The sequence below is a fragment of the Eurytemora carolleeae genome, unplaced genomic scaffold (assembly GCF_000591075.1).
Source record: "Eurytemora carolleeae unplaced genomic scaffold, Eaff_2.0 scaffold243, whole genome shotgun sequence".
Taxonomy (NCBI): Eukaryota; Metazoa; Arthropoda; class Copepoda; order Calanoida; family Temoridae; genus Eurytemora; species Eurytemora carolleeae.
Window position 1 is genome coordinate 169,479 of NW_019396315.1, and position 23,177 is coordinate 192,655.

At 32.4% G+C, this 23,177-nt stretch overlaps 1 protein-coding gene across 1 annotated transcript in view; it reads right to left on the minus strand.

Moving 5' to 3' along the window:
- Window positions 1-536: 536 nt before the first annotated feature.
- Window positions 537-23,177, minus strand: part of LOC111700771 (uncharacterized) — a 29,826-nt gene continuing 7,185 nt past the window's right edge. The window contains exons 2-23 of the mRNA XM_023471808.1: window positions 18,426-18,652; window positions 17,688-17,766; window positions 17,376-17,571; window positions 15,739-15,866; window positions 14,964-15,062; window positions 14,586-14,634; window positions 13,379-13,446; window positions 12,821-12,905; window positions 11,787-11,910; window positions 11,066-11,184; window positions 10,303-10,372; window positions 9,994-10,117; window positions 7,926-8,004; window positions 7,145-7,225; window positions 6,793-6,809; window positions 5,847-5,870; window positions 4,829-4,873; window positions 4,518-4,644; window positions 3,657-3,748; window positions 2,983-3,078; window positions 1,003-1,088; window positions 537-716 (exon numbers count right to left, since the gene is read on the minus strand). Of these exons, the coding sequence (XP_023327576.1) occupies window positions 658-716; window positions 1,003-1,088; window positions 2,983-3,078; window positions 3,657-3,748; window positions 4,518-4,644; window positions 4,829-4,873; window positions 5,847-5,870; window positions 6,793-6,809; window positions 7,145-7,225; window positions 7,926-8,004; window positions 9,994-10,117; window positions 10,303-10,372; window positions 11,066-11,184; window positions 11,787-11,910; window positions 12,821-12,905; window positions 13,379-13,446; window positions 14,586-14,634; window positions 14,964-15,062; window positions 15,739-15,866; window positions 17,376-17,571; window positions 17,688-17,766; window positions 18,426-18,652 (2,074 nt within the window). The 3' untranslated portion in view covers window positions 537-657. The remainder of the gene's footprint in view (window positions 717-1,002; window positions 1,089-2,982; window positions 3,079-3,656; window positions 3,749-4,517; window positions 4,645-4,828; window positions 4,874-5,846; window positions 5,871-6,792; window positions 6,810-7,144; window positions 7,226-7,925; window positions 8,005-9,993; window positions 10,118-10,302; window positions 10,373-11,065; window positions 11,185-11,786; window positions 11,911-12,820; window positions 12,906-13,378; window positions 13,447-14,585; window positions 14,635-14,963; window positions 15,063-15,738; window positions 15,867-17,375; window positions 17,572-17,687; window positions 17,767-18,425; window positions 18,653-23,177) is intronic.

The window sequence follows — 23,177 nt, forward strand, 5'->3', positions numbered from 1 at the left end:
TCCAATTATGCATAGTTCACTCCATATAGCTGTTGCAACTGCAACTGCAATGTATAATAATAAACTTTACAAACAAGCAATCAAATAATGCATTTTAACTGTTTAAAGAGAATGTTAAAATATTTAACCGCAGTTAGAGATACAAATAATATGATATAAGTAGGAGGCAAATTTCTTGATAGGAAATGGATAATTTTTGTCCCTTTGAGGGCATTTAGCCAGCTCAAAACTATTGTGAAAAGCTTGCAGATTTGTCATTTTGGAGGAATAACATCTTTATCAGGGATACAATATTTTTGCTAGCGTCATTTTTGTTGGCATTGGTTTTGATCTGGTGTTTCTTGAAAGAAAAGCTGATTTGAAACCTTCCTTCATGGATTCTTAAAGGTTTGATTAACATCCCTATCGGTCAGTACTGGAAAAGAGGCTTTGGATTCCGTGAAAGGAGCTTTATCCAAAATTCTCTTTAGAGAAACATCAGATAGAAGCAATAATTAGATGGTTGAAAACATACTGTTCCATAGAATGAATATGAATTATTTGTGCAGTTATTTATTCTAAAGAAACATGGTCTTATATTTATATGTTTATTCTTTTTTTTTACATTTATAAAATGTTTTTCTTTCAGTAGCTTCCTGGTTTTCTTCTCTGCAAGGGTTAGATATACATCATGAAGGTTGTAACAAGGATAGATATAGTTCCAGTAGTTATTCCAACTAAATAAATTTAAGTTCAATTATAAAATGAGACCAAATGACCCCTTCCCCTAACATATACAATAAATATACAAAGTAACTGATCACTCTAATCTTACTCTTTTTTTCTAATCCTTTTTTCTTGTAGCATGATTTTGTACAACTTTAAATTATACTAGACTAAACATGCATATCAAAGTTTAAACCAATAGGGTTGTAAAAATATTGAGAATGGGACAAGAGATCAGTTCCTTTAATGAAAAATCTAAAATGAATTATTGGTTTCAAAATTTTATTTTAGAATTACCGAAGATTAAAGATGCTACATGTGCGGTTGTAATTTTCCTTCCCCTAGTCTTAAATACTTCCCCCTCACCAGTCTTCCAGTCAGATCTAGAGTAACAAAATATTCTTTATTTTTTATTTTAAGTTTTTTTCCGACATTAGTTTAGAAGTATCCAACAAAAAACTTACATTAATGCTAGGATAAGTATTCCGATGTTTTCCAAGGGTATTTTACCACTTCCCAAATGTTCAATTTCCCAAGTATCAACTTCCCAATCTGTCCTAGCCACAGCACTTGCCCTTCCTACCCACAGCGCTTGGCCCCCATTGCAGCTTCCGGCACCTCAGAAGGCCTAACATAAGTTGCTAACCTTTGGGAAGTTTCCACTTGGGAAATTGTCATATGGGAAGACGCCCTTGGGACCATGCCTTTGGGAAATTACCTAACATCAGTATCTCTACTGTGTAGACTAAAATTACTTGAATGCTAGTATAAGTATCTCTAACTTACTTAAAATTCTAGGATTAGTATCTCTGCTGTATAGATAAAACTTACTTGAATGCTAGTGTGAACCCAGAAAAGGGGTTTCCCATGGGTATAAAGTATTGTATGGTTCATTGCTCCCAGTTGGAGAAATAATGCCTAACATATGCAATCCAAGAATAAAGCCAAACAATCCAGATTCAGTCCAGAAGGGTATTGAACCCCGAGTATGTTTGCAGCCTTAGTACCTAACAGGCTAGGCTGGCAAGGGTATTGAACCCCTTTCTTATCTGGAGAGATCAAGTCGGTCCTGTTTAAAGGGGCTGCTTAAAGGACGAAGCTAGGGTAAGATCGATGCTGCAGAAAGGGGTGAAACGGCATTAATCTAGCAGTATCGTCAGCCATCTTATTCCTGGAATCCCCCAAGAATCAGCAGTTAGCGCAAAGTATCTGATCAGAAGAGTCAAATGAAAATAAATTCGCCCAGGCGAATATCATGTGTATTTGGATCAACTTTAGTTGGTCCGCCACTAATCATTTGTATCGTTATAATGTAAATATAGATTGTGTGCAACCATGCTTCATTATTCCACTCAATCTTGGCTTTTTACTACTGAGTTCTATTCAAGTCTATATAGTGACAGCCTAGGATAAGTATCTCTGTTGTGTAGATAATACTTACTTGAATCCTAGGATAAGTATCTCTACTGGATAGATAAAACTTACTTGAATGCTAGGATAAGTATCTCTGCTGTGTAGATAATACTTACTTAAATCCTAGGATAAGTATCTCTACTGTACAGATAAAAGTTACTTGAATGCTAGGATAATTATCTCTGTTGTGTAGATAATACTTACTTGAATACTAGGATAAGTATCTCTACTGTATAGATTGAACTTACTTGAATGCTAGGATAAGTATCTCTGCTGTGTAGATAATACTTACTTAAATCCTAGGATAAGTATCTCTACGGTATAGATTGAACTTACTTGAATCCTAGGATAAGTATCTCTGCTGTATAGATTTAACTTACTTGAATCCTAGGATAAGTATCTCTGCTGTATAGATTGAACTTACTTGAATGCTAGGATAAGTATCTCTGCTGTGTAGATAATACTTACGTAAATCCTAGGATAAGTATCTCTACTGTATAGATAAAACTTACTTGAATGCTAGGATAAGTATCTCTGCTGTATAGATAGAACTTACTTAAATGCTAGGATAAGTATCTCTACTGGATGGATAGAACTTACTTGAATGCTAGGATAAGTATCTCTGCTGTATAGATAGAACTTACTTAAACGCTAGGATAAGTATCTCTAATGGATGGATAGAACTTACTTGAATGCTAGGATAAGTCTCTCTGCTGTGTAGATAATACTTACTTGAATACTAGGATAAGCATCTCTACTGTATAGATAAAACTTACTTGAATGCTAGGATAAGTATCTCTGCTTGGTAGATAATACTTACTTAAATGCTAGGATAAGTATCTTTACTGGATGGATAGAACTTACTTGAATGCTAGGATAAGTATCTCTGCTGTATATGCTAAAAATGATATTCCCATACCAGCAATGTACACAATAAATATTCCGATCAGATTCTGAACACTAAACAGAAACAAAACTATTTTTTACAAATCGGATTTTTTTTAACATCGTCTAATTTATTTTGTCTAATTGTTTCTTTCCGAATAAAAAAAAGCGACTTTAGATAAAATCAACTAATCAAAAATTAATTGGTGTAGGAAATTTTGTTTTTACCATCTCTATTATTTAGCTTGGAAAGCTTTGCCTGGAAACTAAACTTTCCCAATAAAGTCAACCAGAGCTGAAAACTTTTGAATGGGATATCCTTAATCCTGATCGGATAATTAATCTGGAGATTAAAAATGAGAGGAGAACAAGCAATATGTAATCTCGAGATTAAGAAAAAGAGTGGATTAAGCATTAATCCCGATATCCACCATTCTAAAGTTTTCAGCTCTGCTCAGCCTAGAATCTGTAAACCAATCTAAGAATTTTCCCATAGCTCTGCCGAGTTCCTCAATTAAAATTTGAGGCAAATCGGTCAATGGTTTTATGAGTTATGATCGAACATACATACTTGAGCTAGTATAATATATTATAGATATATTAATATAGATTTCAATTAAATATTTTACTTTGTATTCTTTTTATTATTTTACCTGAGAGGTTCTAGTTTATCTTCATTATCTTGATCTTCTATTAGAGCAGCTTTATGTAATATAAAATCAACCGGTTTGTTCACAAGACCAGCCTTTATTAAATAAAAAATAAATAAAAATTGGGAGTTTTTTTTGTAAGTTTGAATTCTCTGACATGTTTTAATCTAGACGCTTTCAGAAACTTATTTTTTACTTTAAAGTTTTAGGCATTTATTATTTTTATTTGTATTTAGGAGCTAGACACTAGTTCAAAATAATTTTTTCTACCCCTTATATTTTAGAAACCTCATCTCATACATCGTTGATATAATGAAGCGATGGAAATTAAGATTGAGGCAATTTTTTAGTTCCTTTAACGCTTTAGGTATTAACTAGGAGTTTTTATATGTACGTATTTATTTAATGTTTTAGCAGGCATTAATGTGTGTTTTAGTAGGCAAGTTTTTGACATTCATTTGTAGTGTTCAATGATACTTTTTATTAAATGAAATGCACAAGAACTAGAACGACATCTAACCAAAGCCCAAAACTTAAGACAGGGTGATCGTTATGAAAACCAGTTTTAAAACCCGGGTTTCATGAATGGGGTTAGGCAGTTTTGTGATTATCAATATTTTTGTAATGTAATACTATTTTTATCAGTTTGTTTATATTCTCCATTTTTTTCAAAAATCAAAATCTACACAATTGCTAATACCCCATAAAGGAAACTTGTGAGTTTATTTCAACGATACTCTTTTAAATTTCGGGCTCTTCTGCTTCAGCGAGCTGTACAGTACACACACAGATTATAATAGACAGTACACCAAATGAATTAGACCCTCCTACTAGGGAAATTCATGTGTGTATGATTTGAGAAACCTGATGCATTCTCAGAATATGCATATTCATTGGATCCAGTAGATTTGATATCTTCTGTACCACCCAGCCTGTATAGTAGGGACGGATAATCTCTTTGCTAAAGTGAACCTTCGGTAGTTTGCTGTACCTGGAGTAAAACGGATTATCTATTGGTAAAATTTTCTTTTTTCCCTAGTCTAACTTTTCATAATGAATCTAGCTCACTCACTGCAAACCAATTGATGTGCACTTTCTCACGCAAAACTCGAGCAGTATTTATCCAATTAGTAGCAATTCAAAATATCATTTTAGATAGATATTTACAAACCTACCTAGGGTCTCCTGAGATAAACCGTCCGTAGAAATCTATAGTTGTCCTGAAACCAGAAACAATGTAGAACATGAATTAATAAAAACAAATAAAATAATAATATTTTATAGTTCTTATTTAGCTAAGTTCATATTCATTTAAAGAAATTGACAAATCGTCACAAACTTTAGCTTTCTAGTCCCACATCTTTACAACCAGATAATGTAAATCTTTGACTATTTAATCTAACAGAATTCATAGTTTGAAATATCAGCGGTCTACGACATCAGGCTGCTAAGATATTTGGATTTAATAATGATTTGTCTTGAGTGATCAATTCCTTTTTGGTGTCTCATAACTCTTTATTATACTTCATTATATAGGTAGCTGTAGCTTTTATCCTTTCCATCTCTTTATTATACTTCATTATATATATACCTGTAGCTTTTATCCTTTCCATCTCTTTATTATACTTCATTATATATGTACCTGTAGCTAATATCCTTACCATCTCTTTATTATACTTCATTATATATGTACCTGTAGCTAATATCCTTTCCATCTCTTTATTATACTTCATTATATATGTACCTGTAGCTAATATCCTTTCCATCTCTTTATTATACTTCATTGTATATGTACCTGTAGCTAATATCCTTTCCATCTCTTTGTTATACTTCATTATAAATATACCTGTAGCTAATATCCTTACCATCTCTTTATTATTCTTCATTATATATGTACCTGTAGCTAATATCCTTTCCATCTCTTTATCCTACTTCATTATATTTATACCTGTAGCTAATATCCTTTCCATCTCTTTATGATACTTCATTATATATATATACCTTACCATCTCTTTATTATACTTCATTATATGTATACCTGTAGCTAATATCCTTACCATCTCTTTATAATACTTCATTATATATGTACCTGTAGACAATATCCTTTCCATCTCTTTATTCTACTTCATTATATATATATACCTGTAGCTAATATTCTTTCCAGCTCTTTATTATACATCATTATAAATTTACCTGTAGCTAATATCCTTTCCATCTCTTTATCATACTTCATTATATATGTACCTGTAGCTAATATCCTTACCATCTCTTTATTCTACTTCGTTATATATATATACCTGTAGCTAATATCCTTTCCCTCTCTTTATTCTACTTTATTATATATATACCTGTAGCTAATATCCTTTCCATCGCTTTATTATACTTCATTATATATGTATACCTGTAGCTAATATTCTTTCCCTCTCTTTTTTATACTTCATTATATATATACCTGTAGCTAATATCCTTCCATCTCTTTATTATACTTCATTATATATATACATGTAGCTAATATCCTTTCCATCTCTTTTTTATACTTCATTATATATATATCTGTAGCTAATATCCTTTCCATCTCTTGATTATGCTTCATTATATATATATCTGTAGCTAATATCCTTTCCATCTCTTTATTATACTTCATTATATATATATACCTGTAGCTAATATCCTTTCCATCTCTTTATTATACTTCATTATATATATATACCTTACCATCTCTTTATTATACTTCATTATATGTATACCTGTAGCTAATATCCTTTCCATCTCTTTATTATACTTCATTATATAAATATACCTGAAGCTAATATCCTTTCCATCTCTTTATTATAATTCATTATATATGTATACCTGTAGCTAATATCCTTTCCATCTCGTTATTATACTTCATTATATGTATACCTGTAGCTAATATCCTTACCATCTCTTTATTATACTTCATTGTATATGTACCTGTAGCTAATATCCTTTCCATCTCTTTATTATACTTCATTATAAATATACCTGTAGCTAATATCCTTACCATCTCTTTATTATACTTCATTATATATATATACCTGTAGCTAATATCCTTTCCATCTCTTTATTATACTTCATTATATATGTACCTGTAGCTAACCCCCAGCGTTTTACCGACCTCTCATTAGTAGAATTCTAAAAGTTTTGACCAGTAAGATATTAGTTAATCAGATCAGAAAATAAGATATTAGTTAATCAGATCAGAAAATAAGATATTAGTTAATCAGATCAGAAAATAAGATATTAGTTAATCAGATCAGAAAATGCAATGCCGTGATATAGGTTTTACCTTTTTCCATCAAATCTTTAGTTATACAGAGAAAGCAATTCCGTGATATAGTTTTTAACCTTTTTTACCCAAAAGAAAACTATAAAGAAGGTTTTGAACTAAACTCCGTTTACATATTAAAGGAAATTGTGCTAGAGATACAAACAAAAATGTGAGTAGATTATTTTCTTATGATGATTACCAGAAGCTTTTCAGATGCCTTTTGCTCCCAGTATCCACCAGAGGTTGATAGATATCCTTGTATCCAGCTAGCTTTAGCAACCTAGAAAAAGGTTAATAGATATCCTTGTATCCAACTAGTTGTAGCAACCTAGAACTAGGTTAATAGATATCCTTGTATCCAGCTAGCTTTAGCAACCTAGAACAAGGTTGATAGATATCCTTGTATCCAACTAGCTGTAGCAACCTAGAACAAGGTTAATAGATATCCTTGTATCCAACTATCTGTAGCAACCTAGAACATGGTTAATTGATATCCTTGTATCCAACTAGCTGTAGCAACCTAGAACAAGGTTGAAACATATCCTTGTATCCAACTAGCTTTAGCAACCTGGAACAAGGTTGATAGATATCCTTGTATCCAACTAGCTGTAGCAACCTAGAACAAGGTTGATAGATATCCTTGCATCCAACTAGCTGTAGCAACCTAGAACAAGGTTGAAATATATCCTTGTATCCAACTAGCTGTAGCAACCTAGAACAAGATTGAAATATATCCTTGTATCCAACTAGCTGTAGCAACCTAGAGGAAGATTGATTTTTATGGTATATCTCTATCAGGCTGTGGCTTTAGAATAAATTTTTGGTATAAAAGACCTAAAACTACAGTGGTTAGCATTTTTATCAATACTATCAAGAAGACTTTTCTATTCAATAATTCAAATTTGCAAGACTGTCCTCATTGCATGATTAAAAGATTTCCAAAATAAGAAGTGGCACTGAGCACACCAATTTATATTTACCTGAATCCTCTGACCAGATTTAACTACATCTTCCATATTATTAATAGGAGCTCCATACTCTGCTTTGGTAAGCAAAGCCCTGACAAAATAAAAGTTTAATTTAAAACATTTTAAAAATCCCACTTAAAATCTGTTATTGTGTTTGTCAGATGTTTCTAAAATTGTTAAAAAATTTCTTGACACAGAACACAACGTTCTATGCATGAGGAAATTAATTTTGCCACAAACTCAAATTTTCTTATCTCTATTATCTTTGCAACCTTAACAGAATACATAGTTTAAAACTTTAAAGGTTAACGACATCGGATTGCAAAGATATAGATATAAGAGAAAATTATAGTTTGTGGCAAAAACTCAATTGTTTTAAATTTTACATAGTTCTGATTTCAATTTACGATGCTCTAACTACAAAAAAAACGCAGCTCCATACTCATCGAGAACTCCACCCTGCACCAGTTACTTACTTTTAAGATATGAAATTGATTAAGATTTAGGACTTAAAAGGAGTTTCAGACTAGACATGGTAGTTGAGCTGAGAATGCAGTATTGTAGAGAAATGTTTAGAGTTCATTTGAGACCTATGGGACGTTTTTACGGTGCATATTTGTCCAGCAAGAGCGCCAGTTCAATCCTTAAAATCCTTAAAGATTGTTCATTTTGGAGGAATGATTTTGAGAATCGGTTTTCACTAACTAGATGTTCAGGAAAAGGTTGAGAAAATAAAAATAAACTCATATCATCTAAAATAAGTAATCTTATTCGTTATTTTTTTCTGTAATGACTCAATGTTCACAAACATTTGCGTAGATTTCCTAAAAGTTTTATTGAAAATACAACATTTGAAGAATTTGAAAAAATCTGCAAACAAATTCATTTAGAATAAGAAATAAAATGATAAAAGAGAAATAATTGACTCTCACATTGATTTAATGATAAATTTCTTTTGAGAAATATATTCCATTCTTTAAATAGTTATATGATAGCAGATGCAAATATTTTGCCATTTCTATATTCCCTGTTCTTCCTTTTTTCTTGTTTGTACATCTTTCAATCATAATTTGGCCAATTTCAAAAAAGAATATTTTTCAGACATCCTAGCAGTTTGCCAAAAAATGTCAGTTTTATAACTATATGTAGGTTAAGGTGTCTTTCTTATTTTGGACTTGATAATTGGATGATTCAGCGACTAAATTTGAGCTGAGCTGACTCAGCTACAAACACACATTTCTAGTGTATTTTTTATCTTTCGATTCTGTCTTCATTCGCCATAGGAAAAATTAATAGTGTAAACCTTATCATCAGAGAATTCTCTTTCAATTTTTCCTGTTCAATTTTCTTTTTTCTTTTTGTTTCTTGTTTCTACGTTTTTAGACCTCTCCAAATATTTCTTGTGACATTGAGTTGAAGAGAGATAAGGAGGTTTGGAGGAGGGAGGGTATGAGGGATTTCAGTGGAAACCCCCTGCTTTCCTTCATGTTAAAGTCTTTCCAACTAAGTGAACTTTTAAGGAGACCCATAACTGCAATGCTTATGCCAAATGGGTTGTTGAAAGCCTTAAAGCCCCATCAGGTGGAATCTTTCACAGCAGTCCAGTCCTCACAGCCGGTATCGTTGAGCATGGCTTGTATAACTATCAGGAGTTATACTTTTCAGCTGAGATGTTGATATGAACAAAGGTAAAGATGGACTTCTTTCTTACTATTTAAATCCTACGTTTTGCTACTCTCCTGTAGGATGCATCATGGGGAACTAAACCCAGTGCTCCTTCAAACTGTGCAGCCGGGAGCTGCTATGAGAGAGTTCCGTACCCCTCTGAGAGCGGTAAGCATCTGAGAAATATGTTCCTAAACAAATAATTAGTTCAATGTAGAATTTTGTGACATATTTGATCGCCGTTATGAAATAATTAAAAAAAAACTATTTTTGTGCTCTTACTGAAAATATGCACTATTTAACGTCTCATATAGGTCTCAAATGAATCCTAAAAAATGTCTGTACAATTCTGCATTCTCAGTTCAACTACCATGTCTAGCTAGACACTCCCTTTAAATAAGATAAATTTGTTTACAGTAGATTGCTGGAGTAGGCGAAAGTGAGCAGCATGCCAGTCAATCCCCAGTTGAGAAGGAGAAAGTTTCCAGAGAACCCTCGCCCAGAGTTGTTCTTCGCAGAGTTGAACATTTTCTGATCACCTAATTTTGAATTGCTATAATGTCGTCTTCCTATTCCACAGTTTTCTGGTTTTGTTTATTATTAATAGAGAAAATATTCTGACTTATCAATGATTGAGGTAAGATATTTCCGGACTTCTCTTTTCATCATTTTAATAAATATTTCACCAGACATATTTTCTGTAAAGAATTAACTCTGTTTTTACCTTCTTGAGATAAGTATGCCATTGGTACGAACAGTGCCCAGTATGTATCCTTGTACTGCATACCGTAAAGCTATAATTTAAAAAAAATTATTAGAACATTCACCACATGAAAAAAGCGATATTTAGAAAACATAATTAGAAAACTAGTTGCTGCCAACATTTTTTTTCTTTTAATGCGCTTCGTGCTCATCTTCTAATTCAACTTTTAATTGTTACTCTATTTGTGAGCGTTTTCTCTTCCTACAGTATAATTAAACAATTAAAAAAATTGGAGATTATTTTCTTGTGAATTTATATAATTTTACAAAAAAAATTTTTTTTAACAGCTCTTTCTACTTATTCACAGTTTATTTTTGTTTGTTAATACTGGCAATTTTGACAGTTATTTACTTAGTGGACATAATCAGCTGTTTATCTTACCTATGTCGACAGATATTTGCCTGGTTAATGTTGACAGCTATTCACCTGGCCAATTTTGACAGTCATGTACTTGGCCGATTTTGAAAGCCATTTATGGTTTATTTTGACAGCTATTTACTTGGCCGATTATGACAGCCATTTACCAGGCCTATTTTGACAGCTATTTACCTGGCCGATTCTGACAGACGTTTACCTGGACGATTCTGACAGATGTTTACCTGGCCAATTATGACACCTGTTTACCTGGCCGATTCTAACAGTCGTTTACCTGGCCGATTTTTACAGACGTTTACTTGGCCGATTTTGACAGCTATTTACTTGGCCGGTTATGACAGCCGTTTACCTGGCCTACTTTGACAGCTCCTGCTACTGCTAAGGACATTGCAATTAAACTGCTAATGAATCCGAGCCAAACCATCGGATCAAAGCAGAGAATAAAGTTCTTGTATGGAGCCACCTTGCCTAGGTAAAGAAAAATATTGGATGTTTTTAATCTTTTTTTCAACTTCAGTTTTTCAGAAGTGTTTGACAAAATCTTAATACATTTTTGCACCAAAATGAACAAAAGTTATTATGTGCCTTTTTATTAATGGTGGGACTGCATTTGTCACTTTTTGTTAAAAATATTGAGATCCTTTCAGAGTGTGATGTGACGTAAAAGTTTATTATACTATAAAAAAAAATTTCACCCAGAACATGACATTTTTGTAAAAGAATAATTCACTAGTTCAAGCAAAATATATAGTTTATCAAAGTGTGTCAAAATGGACAAAACTTCAAAACACTGAATTCAAAAACGTTGAAATCATAAAAATCTGTAAAAAATGGAACCAATTATATTCAAAAAAATTGTTCTTTAGTTGAAATAATCCTCCAAAAACCTTGTTTTTTGGCCCCAGATCAAACAATTAAAAAAAAATCGGAAATAGTCACTGGTTTGAGGCGCAGCTTTAAATATCCATATCGGCATGCTTTGAAAAAGCTGAAAAATCGACCTCCCTTACAGATTTTTGATTTTGGAACTTTTTTCATATTGTCCCAGGCAAGGTTATTTTTAAGTTTACCTGGAGCCTTAGAAATCCATCTGAAGTGCATTGGAAGAAGATGATGTGTGTAATCAACATGGGTTTGCCTGATTGCTGAATATCCCATAGAAGATATCCCGAGATCACTGAGATTGTATCCAACCTAAATAAAGGATACCCCTAGATCTCTGAAATTGTATCCAACGTAGATATAAATATCCCTAGATGACTGAGATTGTATCCAACCTAAATAAAGGATATCCAGAGATCACTGAGATTGTATCCAACCTAATAGAGGATATCCAGAGATCACTGAGATTGTATCCAACCTAATAGAGGATATCACTAGCAACCCGACCTAATATAAGATATACCTGGATCACTGAGATTATATACAACCTAAATAGAAGATATCCAATATCGATATATCGCTGAGATAGTATCCAACATAAATAGAGGATATCTCTAGATCACTGAGATTGCAACCCGACCTAATAGAAGATATCCCTAGTTCACTGAGATTATATCCAACCTTAATAGACGATATTCTAGAAAGCGTCCAATAGTGATAGAGATTTTCCGAGATTACAAAGATTTTATCCATCCTAAAAGGGAATATCCCTAGATCACTGAAATTGTATCCAACCTAAATAAAGGATATCCAGAGATCACAGAGAGTGTATCCAACCGAAATAGAAATATTCCGAGATTACTAAGAATGTATCCAGCCTAAAAGGGAATATCCCTAAATCCCTGAGATTGTATCCACGACCAAAATAGAGGATATCCTCAAATAAGTATCCAACATGGTATCTGATCCAAAGAATCAACATAAAAAGAGTTCCGTGGTTAATATGCGCGAATTACGGGACGATTATCCAAGGTTCTCAACGTGTTATTAACTGATAAACCTTGTTTAAATTTATAAACTGATTATGTCTCGAAGTAAACAAACAGAATTTAAATAATTCATGTTTTCCTAGCCTATTAGATAGAAATTTACATTTCTCTTGTAAGCAGGAAGATTTAACCTTTCATAACTTATTTTCATGAAAAACTTTAACTTTACTCACATCTCCGACAACTCCATTCCATGAGTTAGTTGCGTTGACCCATGCTCCCCACTGGAAGTTAGCGTCTCTATAGCTGACAGTCATCCTACGTATATAGTTAAATACAAGGTTAACATATGGTATATATGATTAGCTTTCATCTTTCAAACTCTACAATACATATTCTGAAGAATGTTGTGTTCTTTATATTTTGGCAACTTCATTCCAGGTCGTGGGATTTTAAGATTTTTAAATTTGTTGTCTTTCAATTTAAACAAAAAAAACATGCTTTTTGATTAGATATAGCTCCTTACAACACCAACACATCATTATTTTGTAAGTTTGTAAATCTTACACACTTTCAAGCATAACTTCTTTTCTATTGAGAATAAAACCAACCTAAATCTTACTTATTTTTAGAGAAACATTTTACATAACTTTGCAANGTGAAAAGTAGAAATAGGAAGTTCGGAATTACTTTGGATGTAATGACCTAAGTAAACGTTTAAATTACGGAGACCTGAATATTATTTTTGTTTAAAATGTTCTGAACTATATTTTAGAAATGTTTAAACGAACCTATTCTTTTCTAAGAAGAGTGAGAGGTAGTAGTACTCCAGAGTGTTGGTGTTCAAGGTGCTCAAGTTCTATTCCAATGCGATCAACATGAATACAAATTTAAAGTTATGCTGATAATTTTAATAATCTTACTTAAGGTTGAAAAATTGAGAAAAAACCTTACAAAATAAAATTGGTAATTTTAATTTTTGAAAACTCTGAAATAGGAAATCGACTGATAGAATCAAGTTATTATAGTCCAAAGAACAAAAGAAACAGCAATGTGAAGTGTGTACAAACCCGTTTTACTAAAGTGGCCTAATAACTTGCTAGTAAAGCTATATGCTTTGTAACACATTAAACACTTCAATTTGATTAAATGCCGTCTTCCTATTCTACAGTTTTCTGATTATCACTGTGCATAAAAGCTTCAACAAGAAATGATGCTGATAACCGCGCAAGTTAATTAAAAGGTGGTTTGATCACAAACATTTATATGTTCCTAACCCAAACTCAGAAGTGTTTTTAATCCAAAAATGTGAATTTCGAATTGTCCTTCGAAATCGAGTTTCTAAATGACAGTTTTGAAATTTTATATCAGATATCAGTTTCTAATCCGAACAACAAGATCTGTAACTCTGAATATTTTTTTAAAATTACATAATTTTCTATCATAACATTTTTTCCAATCTGAACTGTTTTTGGTATAAACCTTTTACTTATCTGAATATTTGCAGGCTGAGTCTAAAACTAAAGAATGAAAAGTTCCGACTTAAATTTTAAGTTTCAGCTTAAATGCCTCTTCTGACGTAATTTAAACCTGAATTTTAACCTTGGGGTTAAATATTTAACTCGCTAAAATCGACGAGTTAAAATTTAAACCCACCAGGGTTAAAGTCTAGAAATTCTGCATTTTTCCTATTTGTCTATTAATCAATCATAATTCAGCTGAGAATGTTTTGTTTTTGGTTACGTAAATTACTTAAAATTAAAAAAACAGCTGATGAGCGATCGTTACGTGAATTCTTTTCTCTGATTGGTTCAGATTTTCCCCGGGAAATTCAAATTTACTTTCAAGCTTAAATTGAGAAAGTAATATTTTTGTAGCAACTCATTATTTTACAGAACTTTTAAGCTATTACTTAAATTTCGTGCATTCTTTAGTTTTAGACTCTGGATAGGTAAAATTTACAAAAACATTGACAATAAAATAGTTGATGAAGTTTCCCTTGACATCAGGCATCTCAAAGTACGGTGGAAAAGTTGTATAAGAAACCCTGAAATCAGATTATTACATTCCAGATATTGTTTTATTGTTTTTTAGTGACAGAAAAAACTAGAAAAGAAATAATTGCATGAAAAACTAATTTATAACAAATAATTGTTTCGTGTCTTTACGATTTTAGTTTTAATTTATTCTTTCAAATTGAGTTTCAATTAATAATTAAAACTTTTTTACACATAATAGTTTTGTTTAAAGTGGCAATTTTTGTTTAAAATGCATAACATAGGGTTTACTTTCTTAAATTTAGAATGGCGTTTTTTTCAAAATGGCGAATGGTAGATTACAAGAGAAAATTCAAAATTTCCATAAACTTTTATTAACCTAAGTTCTTTTTGAAAATGAGGATTACAGCAGAGTCCTGAGGTTAGATATTTCTCAAGGTTGGAAGAAACACGGTTCTTCTCAGGGTCCCAATATCCTCTACAATAATGTTGAATATTGACTGTTTTAGAGTAAATAAACTTTTATTAATATGAAAGCACAAAAATGTGTAGCCGGGTAACTTATCTGTAAAAGTTCAAAATTTAAAATTCTTTATGAATGAGAAAAGGAATCTTTTTTTCCAATGTTTCTATTGATATGGATATCAGAAGGATAACACAAATTTCGGGCATAATTGCGCTAAAACTTGCCTTTAATGAGGAAAATTATCAACTCTAAACATATTTTAGTGTATTTTTAAAGTACAAATAAACAGTAAACAATAGTTTAAGACAGAGTTTTACAGTATGTCATTTTATTTAAACTCGCACTTTCACACAAAACGGATGCTTAAAGATACTTAAACAATAATTAAAAAAATAATGTTCATTGGGAAGTTTCCATCATCTCCTGAACATCTGTGAAAAATTAAAATAGAAAATACAGAAATGCTTTTTGTTTGTTTAGAGTTGGTTACTTTTTTCAATTTATTCTTTAAGTGAGTCAACATTTTTAGTCAAAACTTCAAAAACCAACTATCTGCATATTCTACGAGAACGGATTTGATTAATAGAAAGAAATAGTTGAATCTAAAACCCACTATTTATTACTTCGTTCAGAGTTCTGCAAATTACTGCAGTACACACCGAAAGCTTTGTTTGGGTGGATTGTATACCTGTAAACTGTACTGCATTCTGCACATCTGATATACAAATAATGAAGGTCGACTATGTTGACCCAGTTAACCGGCCGATCCCAGGTCAGGTCGTCAAGCAACATCTTGGCTGAGTTGACCATTACAAACTGCAACAGGAGAAAATTAGTGCCTGTAAACTAGGGCAGGAAACAGTAGTGCCTGTCAACCAGGGCAGGGTACAGGATACAGGATTCAGGATACAGGATACAGGATACAAGATACAGGATGCAAGATACAGGAATTCTTTAAGAGAAATTATTTAATTTGGTATACGCGTAGTGCAAAGATATTGTCCTTCGTGTTACCCCTAAATTTTCCAAGGAACCCCTTAGAACTTAGAAGTAAATATTTTATATGGGGAAAATAGGGAACATTGTTCCCATTTCAGGGGACATTAGTTTTGGAACTGATTTCCCCTGCATTTTAAGGTCCAGGGGAAACAAATTTTCCAATGTAACTCCCTGGATCCACTCTATATACAATTTAACACGTACAGGGTAAAGCATTAAGGATGAGACTTCAGAGACAACTTTACGGAAGTAACACTGTCTTTTTCATCATTTTTATGTACAGGGTAACCCATTCAGGATGAGACTTCAGAGACAACTTTACGGAATTAACACTGTCTTTTTCATCATACTTATGTACAGGCAAGGGAGATGCAGGGAAAGTTATTTCAAAGTGTACACATCTTTTGTACTGAAGTGTACTGTCTCTGGGCGCTAATGTAAACACAAGACGGATATCGAAGCCTGACATGGGATCCATCTTTTACATAAAAAAATCAATGAAATATTCTGGTCATAGGAAACTATTATGTGAATTATCAAAATTTAATGCTTTTAACCTCCTAGGATACTAAACGAACACTGATGCATCTATTCTTGTTTACAAATTCCGCCCAGAGAGAACTGGTTTCAATATGTACACAGAGTATACACAACCGCAATTGAATTTCCTTGTATGTCACCCTTGTGTAAAGGGTAACCCATTCAGGATAAGACTTCAGAGACAACTTTACGTAATTAACACTGTCTGTTTCATCATATTCATGATTTCCTAAGAAGAAAACGTCTCGTAAAAAAATACAAAACAAAAAGTGCAATAATAATATAAAATAGCCGTAGAAAATAATGGTTTAAAAGTGGTGGTGATTTCATATGGAGAAAAGCGCATGCCACAAAACACTTTTGGGTGATGGCAAATTAAGCAAATTGAGTAGGTGTGCACTCTCTCCCTTTATATAGCCGGGGAGGAATTGAGTCTTTGCCACAAACTATGATTTTCTAATCCCTATCTGAGCAACCCAACGTTGAGGACCTAAGATATTTCAAACTATGAATTCTGTTAGTTCAAATAATCTAAGTTTAAAATATCAAAGGTTTAAACCATAAGGTTGCAAAGATAAAAGGCATTAGAATATTTGTTTTGTGGCAAAACTCAGTTTCTTTGTTTTAAATATCAATTTTTATAAAGAAAATCAGAAAAATTGCGAATTAATATATGAAAACTAAATATATTGTTAGTAACTGTATAAAGAAAAAATCTTAAATGTAAAGTAATATAGTTAAGATATCTAAGCAACACCTTTAAAAGTAGTGAAAAAAAAATCAAACCTTCGGAATACTTTTCAGAATGTTCTGGACTTTATACAATAGGTTTCTGTTCTCCTCTGTATACTTGTTGATGAACCCAATCCAGCAGTTGCTGGGGGTGATGTAGTTGAATTCGTTCTCCAGGCCCATTATAGATTTTAGATCTGATTCATTCGATAGGAAAAGGACGGGGATTTCAGGGTATACAGGAACATTTCTGGACATTATTATTATTATTATTATTGTTATTATTATTATTATTATTATTATTATTATTATGATTGTTATTATTATTATTATTATTATTATCAAATTTATTAAACTATGAATTACCCAACAACTACCAGAGTACAATGTATTGAGTTAGAAACTCCAAGAAGAGAACTAATAGATTCTAATAATTTGTCCATATCTAATGATAACATACATTACATACAGATATTGATAAGTTATCTTTATGAGATTTAACCACGAAGAAGAAGTTTGCATTTAATAATTTAAAGAAATGTTGAGCAACAAATGGTGTGAACATCATAATGATTATGACATATGACAATTATACTGATGTATGTTTTAAGCCAAGGCTGTCAAGTCTCTTTATCTAAATATATATATACATACACTTTGCTTGTCTGTTTCTTTGTAACCGATAAACGTCAAAACGGCTGAACCCATCGCGGGCCTAATTTTTTGTGGGACCCCACCCCATGAAAGGTTTAAGGATGCTTAGAGTTTCAAAAATCGAATTTTTTTCTCTAAAAAATCTAAAGAAAATTTTCTCAAAATTCGAAATTTTGTTTTTCAACGGGCAACGCCGGGATCTTCAGCTAGTTGGTTTATAAATTACAAAGAAAAGATGCTCACAGATAGAACAACAATTGATGGTTTAAAAAATAGAAGGGCGGGAAGCGCAATGTCTATTTCTTATAAAATACAGGGATTTTAAAAATGGTTTTTCATAGAGAAACAACATGATTTCAGTTCTTATGATTTATGTTTTAAGAGTTAGGTTTCCCCCCCAATTTTTATTAAAAGGATATTTATGGTTTTTAGAATGTTCAGTATGTTTCCCTATATTTGAGTTTCCTCCAAGTGTTGTTTGTGATCCTAGTACTGTAGGTAGAACCAGGAGAGCAACCAGAACAAGTTTCATCCTACTCCGAGGAACCAGGCGAGCATCCAGGACCAGTTTCATCCTGCTCCGAGGAACCAGGAGAGCATCCAGGACCAGTTTCATCCTGCTCCGAGGATTAGATCTTGAATGAGAAGGTTTAGATGTGAAGAGTTGAGAGGCCAACCTTTACAAATTAACTATTCATCTAAACAAGCATCTTTTACATAGACTATTAAAGGTTACGAAAGATAAAAAAGGCATTACAACATTTCAAAATAACGTCATAATGAAGCTGGATAGTACAGGGGCGTATACAGGATTAAATTTCTTTTGCCCATTAGAAGTGTTTGGGGGAAAGAGGTGTAAGAGTCTGAAGTGGCGTACTTCCGCTTCATGCTCCCCCTTCATGCGTTTTTTTAACGGTGTAGTGAATTATCATTTTTTGAGCCAAAAATTCTTTTTTGAGGAGAGGCAATAAAATCCCAAGAGGAGGGGTGGAGGGAATTTTTGTACCCCCCCCCCCCTCCCAGTTAAACTGATATACATGCGTCCAAACAAACAAAAGATCTGAAGTCTGAACACTTGCTACAAACTCTAATCTTAATTCTAAACCTGATGTCATAAAAATTTTGATATTTTGGGCTTTGAATTTGAATCAATCAAATTTTCAAAGTTTGAATATAAAAGGTTTACAATATCAGGATGTTGCAAAGATAAAGAGATTATAAAGGAATTGAGTCTTTGCCACAAACTCTAATACTCCGGTCTCTTTATCTTTGCAACCAAATGTCGTAAACCTTTTATATTTCAAACTATGAATTTTGTTTAATCAAATAGTAAAAGTTTGAATTGTCATTTTACATTATAATTTTATAATTTACATTATCAGGTTGCAAGGATAAGAACATTTGAGTTTGTGGAAAAGACTCAATTCATTTGATTTTGAGGCAAGTGTTCATAAGTCATAGTACATCTTCTTGATATTTAAATAGTAATTAAACTATGTGTTTTATCACTTTCCGATTATTTGTTTATTGAGGTTTTAGTAAATAAAGGATTCCGATTGGCTGAACTATCGAAAACTAATTATCTGACATGATTCAAATTTCAAATTGATCTTTCTTTATTGTGTATTGTGCAACTAGAAAGAGGTGATGGGAAAGAGGGTGGTGGAGGACCCAAGGAGGGGAAAGGGGGTGAGGTGGAGGACCCCCAGAGGGGAAATGGGGTGGTGGAGGACCCCCCCCCCCCCTACTGTTCCTGAATCTCATTCCCCTTGAAAAATCTCTCTTTCAAACTTTTATTGAAACAAAAATGGTACAGAACTGCGTAAAATCTGTAGATGTAAAATGTGTAGACTAGGAATAATAAAAAATACTCAAATATTTACTCAAAAATCAACAACCATACGTGAACATTTCGCAACTTAGAATTCCCCCAATTTATTTCATTAAACAAATGTAAAACAATTACTGTAAAATCTATTTCGTTAAACAAATGTAAAACAATGACTGTAACATTTATTTCATTACACAAATGTAAAACAATTACTGTAAAATTTATTTTATTAAACAAATGTAAAACAATTACTGCAAAATGGTCGGAAATATATAATTACCACTCGAAACAAATCCAAATTTTCTTGTTTTTAAAGATGTAATAATAGTACAGAGAGGTATAAAGTTTTTATCTTTACTCTCTCTCCCTTGGTTTAGTTTTAAGGTGTGCACTGAGCATGTTTTATAAAGTTAGGGTTGCACGACTCCGCAATCATTTCTATTTGTTTGGAGTTGAGATTAAAGATCAGAGAAATCAGGATTTAATATAATTATCCTTCAGTTCTAAACCAGAGTCCCACGTTTCAGGTGTTTCTGCTATTTTATGATCTAATATTTGACGTGGAATTTACTGAAATATTCTGCTATTTTATGATCTACTATTTGACGTGAAATTTACTGAAATATTCTGCTATTTTATGATCTACTATCTGACGTGAAATTTACTGAAATAAAGATAGTTTGAGAAAAATAAAAAAACGTCACGCGCTGCACGTAATTCAGTTATGTAATTAGGTTTCTAGTCGGTATGTCACGGATACCAACGAGAGAAAAAGGTTTATATCTGTGAATTTCTCCATACTGCCCAAGTCAACCACAAGGCAAATTAAACAGTTTTCAAAATCAAAAACATGGAGTTCTAATTCAAACTTGATCAGAGAAAGCTTTTAAAGGTATACCGTTAAATCGTGTATTGCAATTTTTGTATGTAGGGTCACTTGAAATTACACTTACAGTCCCTTTAAATAGGAGGGGAAATGTAATGTAGAAACTTATACACGTTTATTATTGGTAATCCAGCTTTGCATGGAAACTAAAATTTCTTTATAAAGTGAAACCGCTCAACCTAAACATGTTATACCAAGCTAAGAACATTTCTTTGGTTCTAACGAGTTCTTCAATCAAAATTAGAGAAAAATTAGTCAAGGGGTTTATGAGTTACTAGGCTTTAAGTGTGAACATGTTCGCTGTGTAAACAACTATACATTGTAAAACAAAAGCAAAACAAAAAAATCGCGGATTTACAAAAAAAAATTCGTGGATTTTCAAAATTTTCAAAAATTGAGTTTTTTTAGAGGGAAATTTTTGAAAATTCGATCATCCATCACCAAACCCCAAGGTCACGCGAGGTCCTGCAAACAAATTGGGCACGATCGGTTCAGCCGTTTTGACGTTTATTGGATAAAACAAACAAGCCAAGTATATATATATATATATATAGATGATCGGACAGACATAGATTACTACTTTAAACACATAGATGTAATCTAATCAAATATTTCTATCCGATCATAACTCATGAATTCCTAGACCGACTTGCATCAAATATTGTCAGGGGAACTTGGTAGAACCACGGAAAATGTTGACTTTTATAGAGAAAGATAGCTTCCGGGCAAAGCTGGGTTCCCAGGAACTAAATAAGTTTCAATATATTTAGTATGGAATTCATAGAAAAAAATGCTTTTAAGGTTAGAAAGGATCTCGGGATCTTAATTAAATTTATCCGACCTGTCCAATAGATAGACCCAGGGCAGAGTCTTATAAAACATTATACATTTCGAACAAAAAAGAATGACAAGGAATTATTTCCCGCACCCCAACATTCCATAAAAAATATCACCCCTATACGGTACAGCGTGTTCCAATAATAATTTGATTCAAAATCGTCTTTGTTTATGATTTCTGATTTACTATGTGATGCCTTCTCACCATAGTTTCAGTAGAAGTTAATATTTACATTTACTGATAGCGCCGATTGAAGAATTCATAACTCTGATTGGATAATGAGATAGATAGAAAGATAGATGTTACCGCCGTACAATTTCTATTGGTTTAGAATCGACAACAAACACATATGATTGAATCCTGATTGGATCAGGCACTAATGGACCCGGCATACAGGAATGTTCTGGTGATCTGCAATCCGTAGACGTCGTTTGATATATTTATGTGTTGTTTAATTTCATACTGACTTTTAAGAAAATCATAATATACAACCACAGTAAAGTTTAACTTTTGAGCAATATTGCATAATATCTATAGAATTTTGTAGAATAATAAATCAGCCTCTTATAACGGTTACACACTTTAACAGACGTCACTTTATTTTGACTTTTGAAATAAGGTACGACAACTCTAATTATTAACAAAGTTGATCCTGAATTTACACTAGAATCTTCATATTTTTTGGGACACTCCAGCACTTGAAACCTGAACCCTGGTATTCTCAACCTTATTGTCATGAAAAATACTGGAGGGCATAATTAAAGTTTATTTAAAGAATTCAAACTAAACTTTTCATTGTATCCTAGTGATAGGTTACTTCTTAATAGATTTAATATCTGGAGGAAGGGGGGCACAGTGGGGTATTAGGGGGGGGGGTCAGCCTAACCTTTTAGGGTTCTTCCAGGTATACCCTAGGTAACAGCAAGAATGGTAACAGATTCATGAAGAGAACGAATTATTTGGTGTAAAGCCTGAAAAGAATTGAGTATTATGGTTTTGCCCCTGTCTTCTTATACAAATACTCATATAATAATTCCGGAATCCTGTGTTTTGTCAATTTATTATAAAAACACCAGTTAAAGGTCTAAACTGAAGAAATAAAACATAGGGTCGGATTCTGCAGTAAGGCTGGTATGTTTTGCACTCTTGCAGTATTGTTTAGCTTTCACTCAATAATTGGCAAAACGTAACAGAAAAAGCATAATTTTTGATAATTTTTCATCGTTTTATGCTCAAGATAATATTTTCAATGCTTATTTCCCGTGATATCCTACCATTTTTCAAGCTTTTGGGAATAACACTTTATGTTAGAAAAAATGGGAATACGGAATTATTAGATGCAAATTTACATATTAATACAGGGGCAACACTCAGATACTCAATTATCTTTTTTAGGATGTACTCCACATATTTTATTCTCTTTGTAAATATTTTACCTGAGGTACCCGGGAGAACCCTGAAAGGTTAGATTTTTTGATTTGAATTGAATTTTGTGCAAAACAATAATAAAACAAAACAATAAACATTCAACTCTGGAGTTTAGGGGAAAGGAAAAACAGGAAAATAAGAATTTTGAAAATAAAATTTTGTAAATCTGTTGCGGACAATGTATTATAATATTTTTGTTCAATTTCATCCTGATAAAAT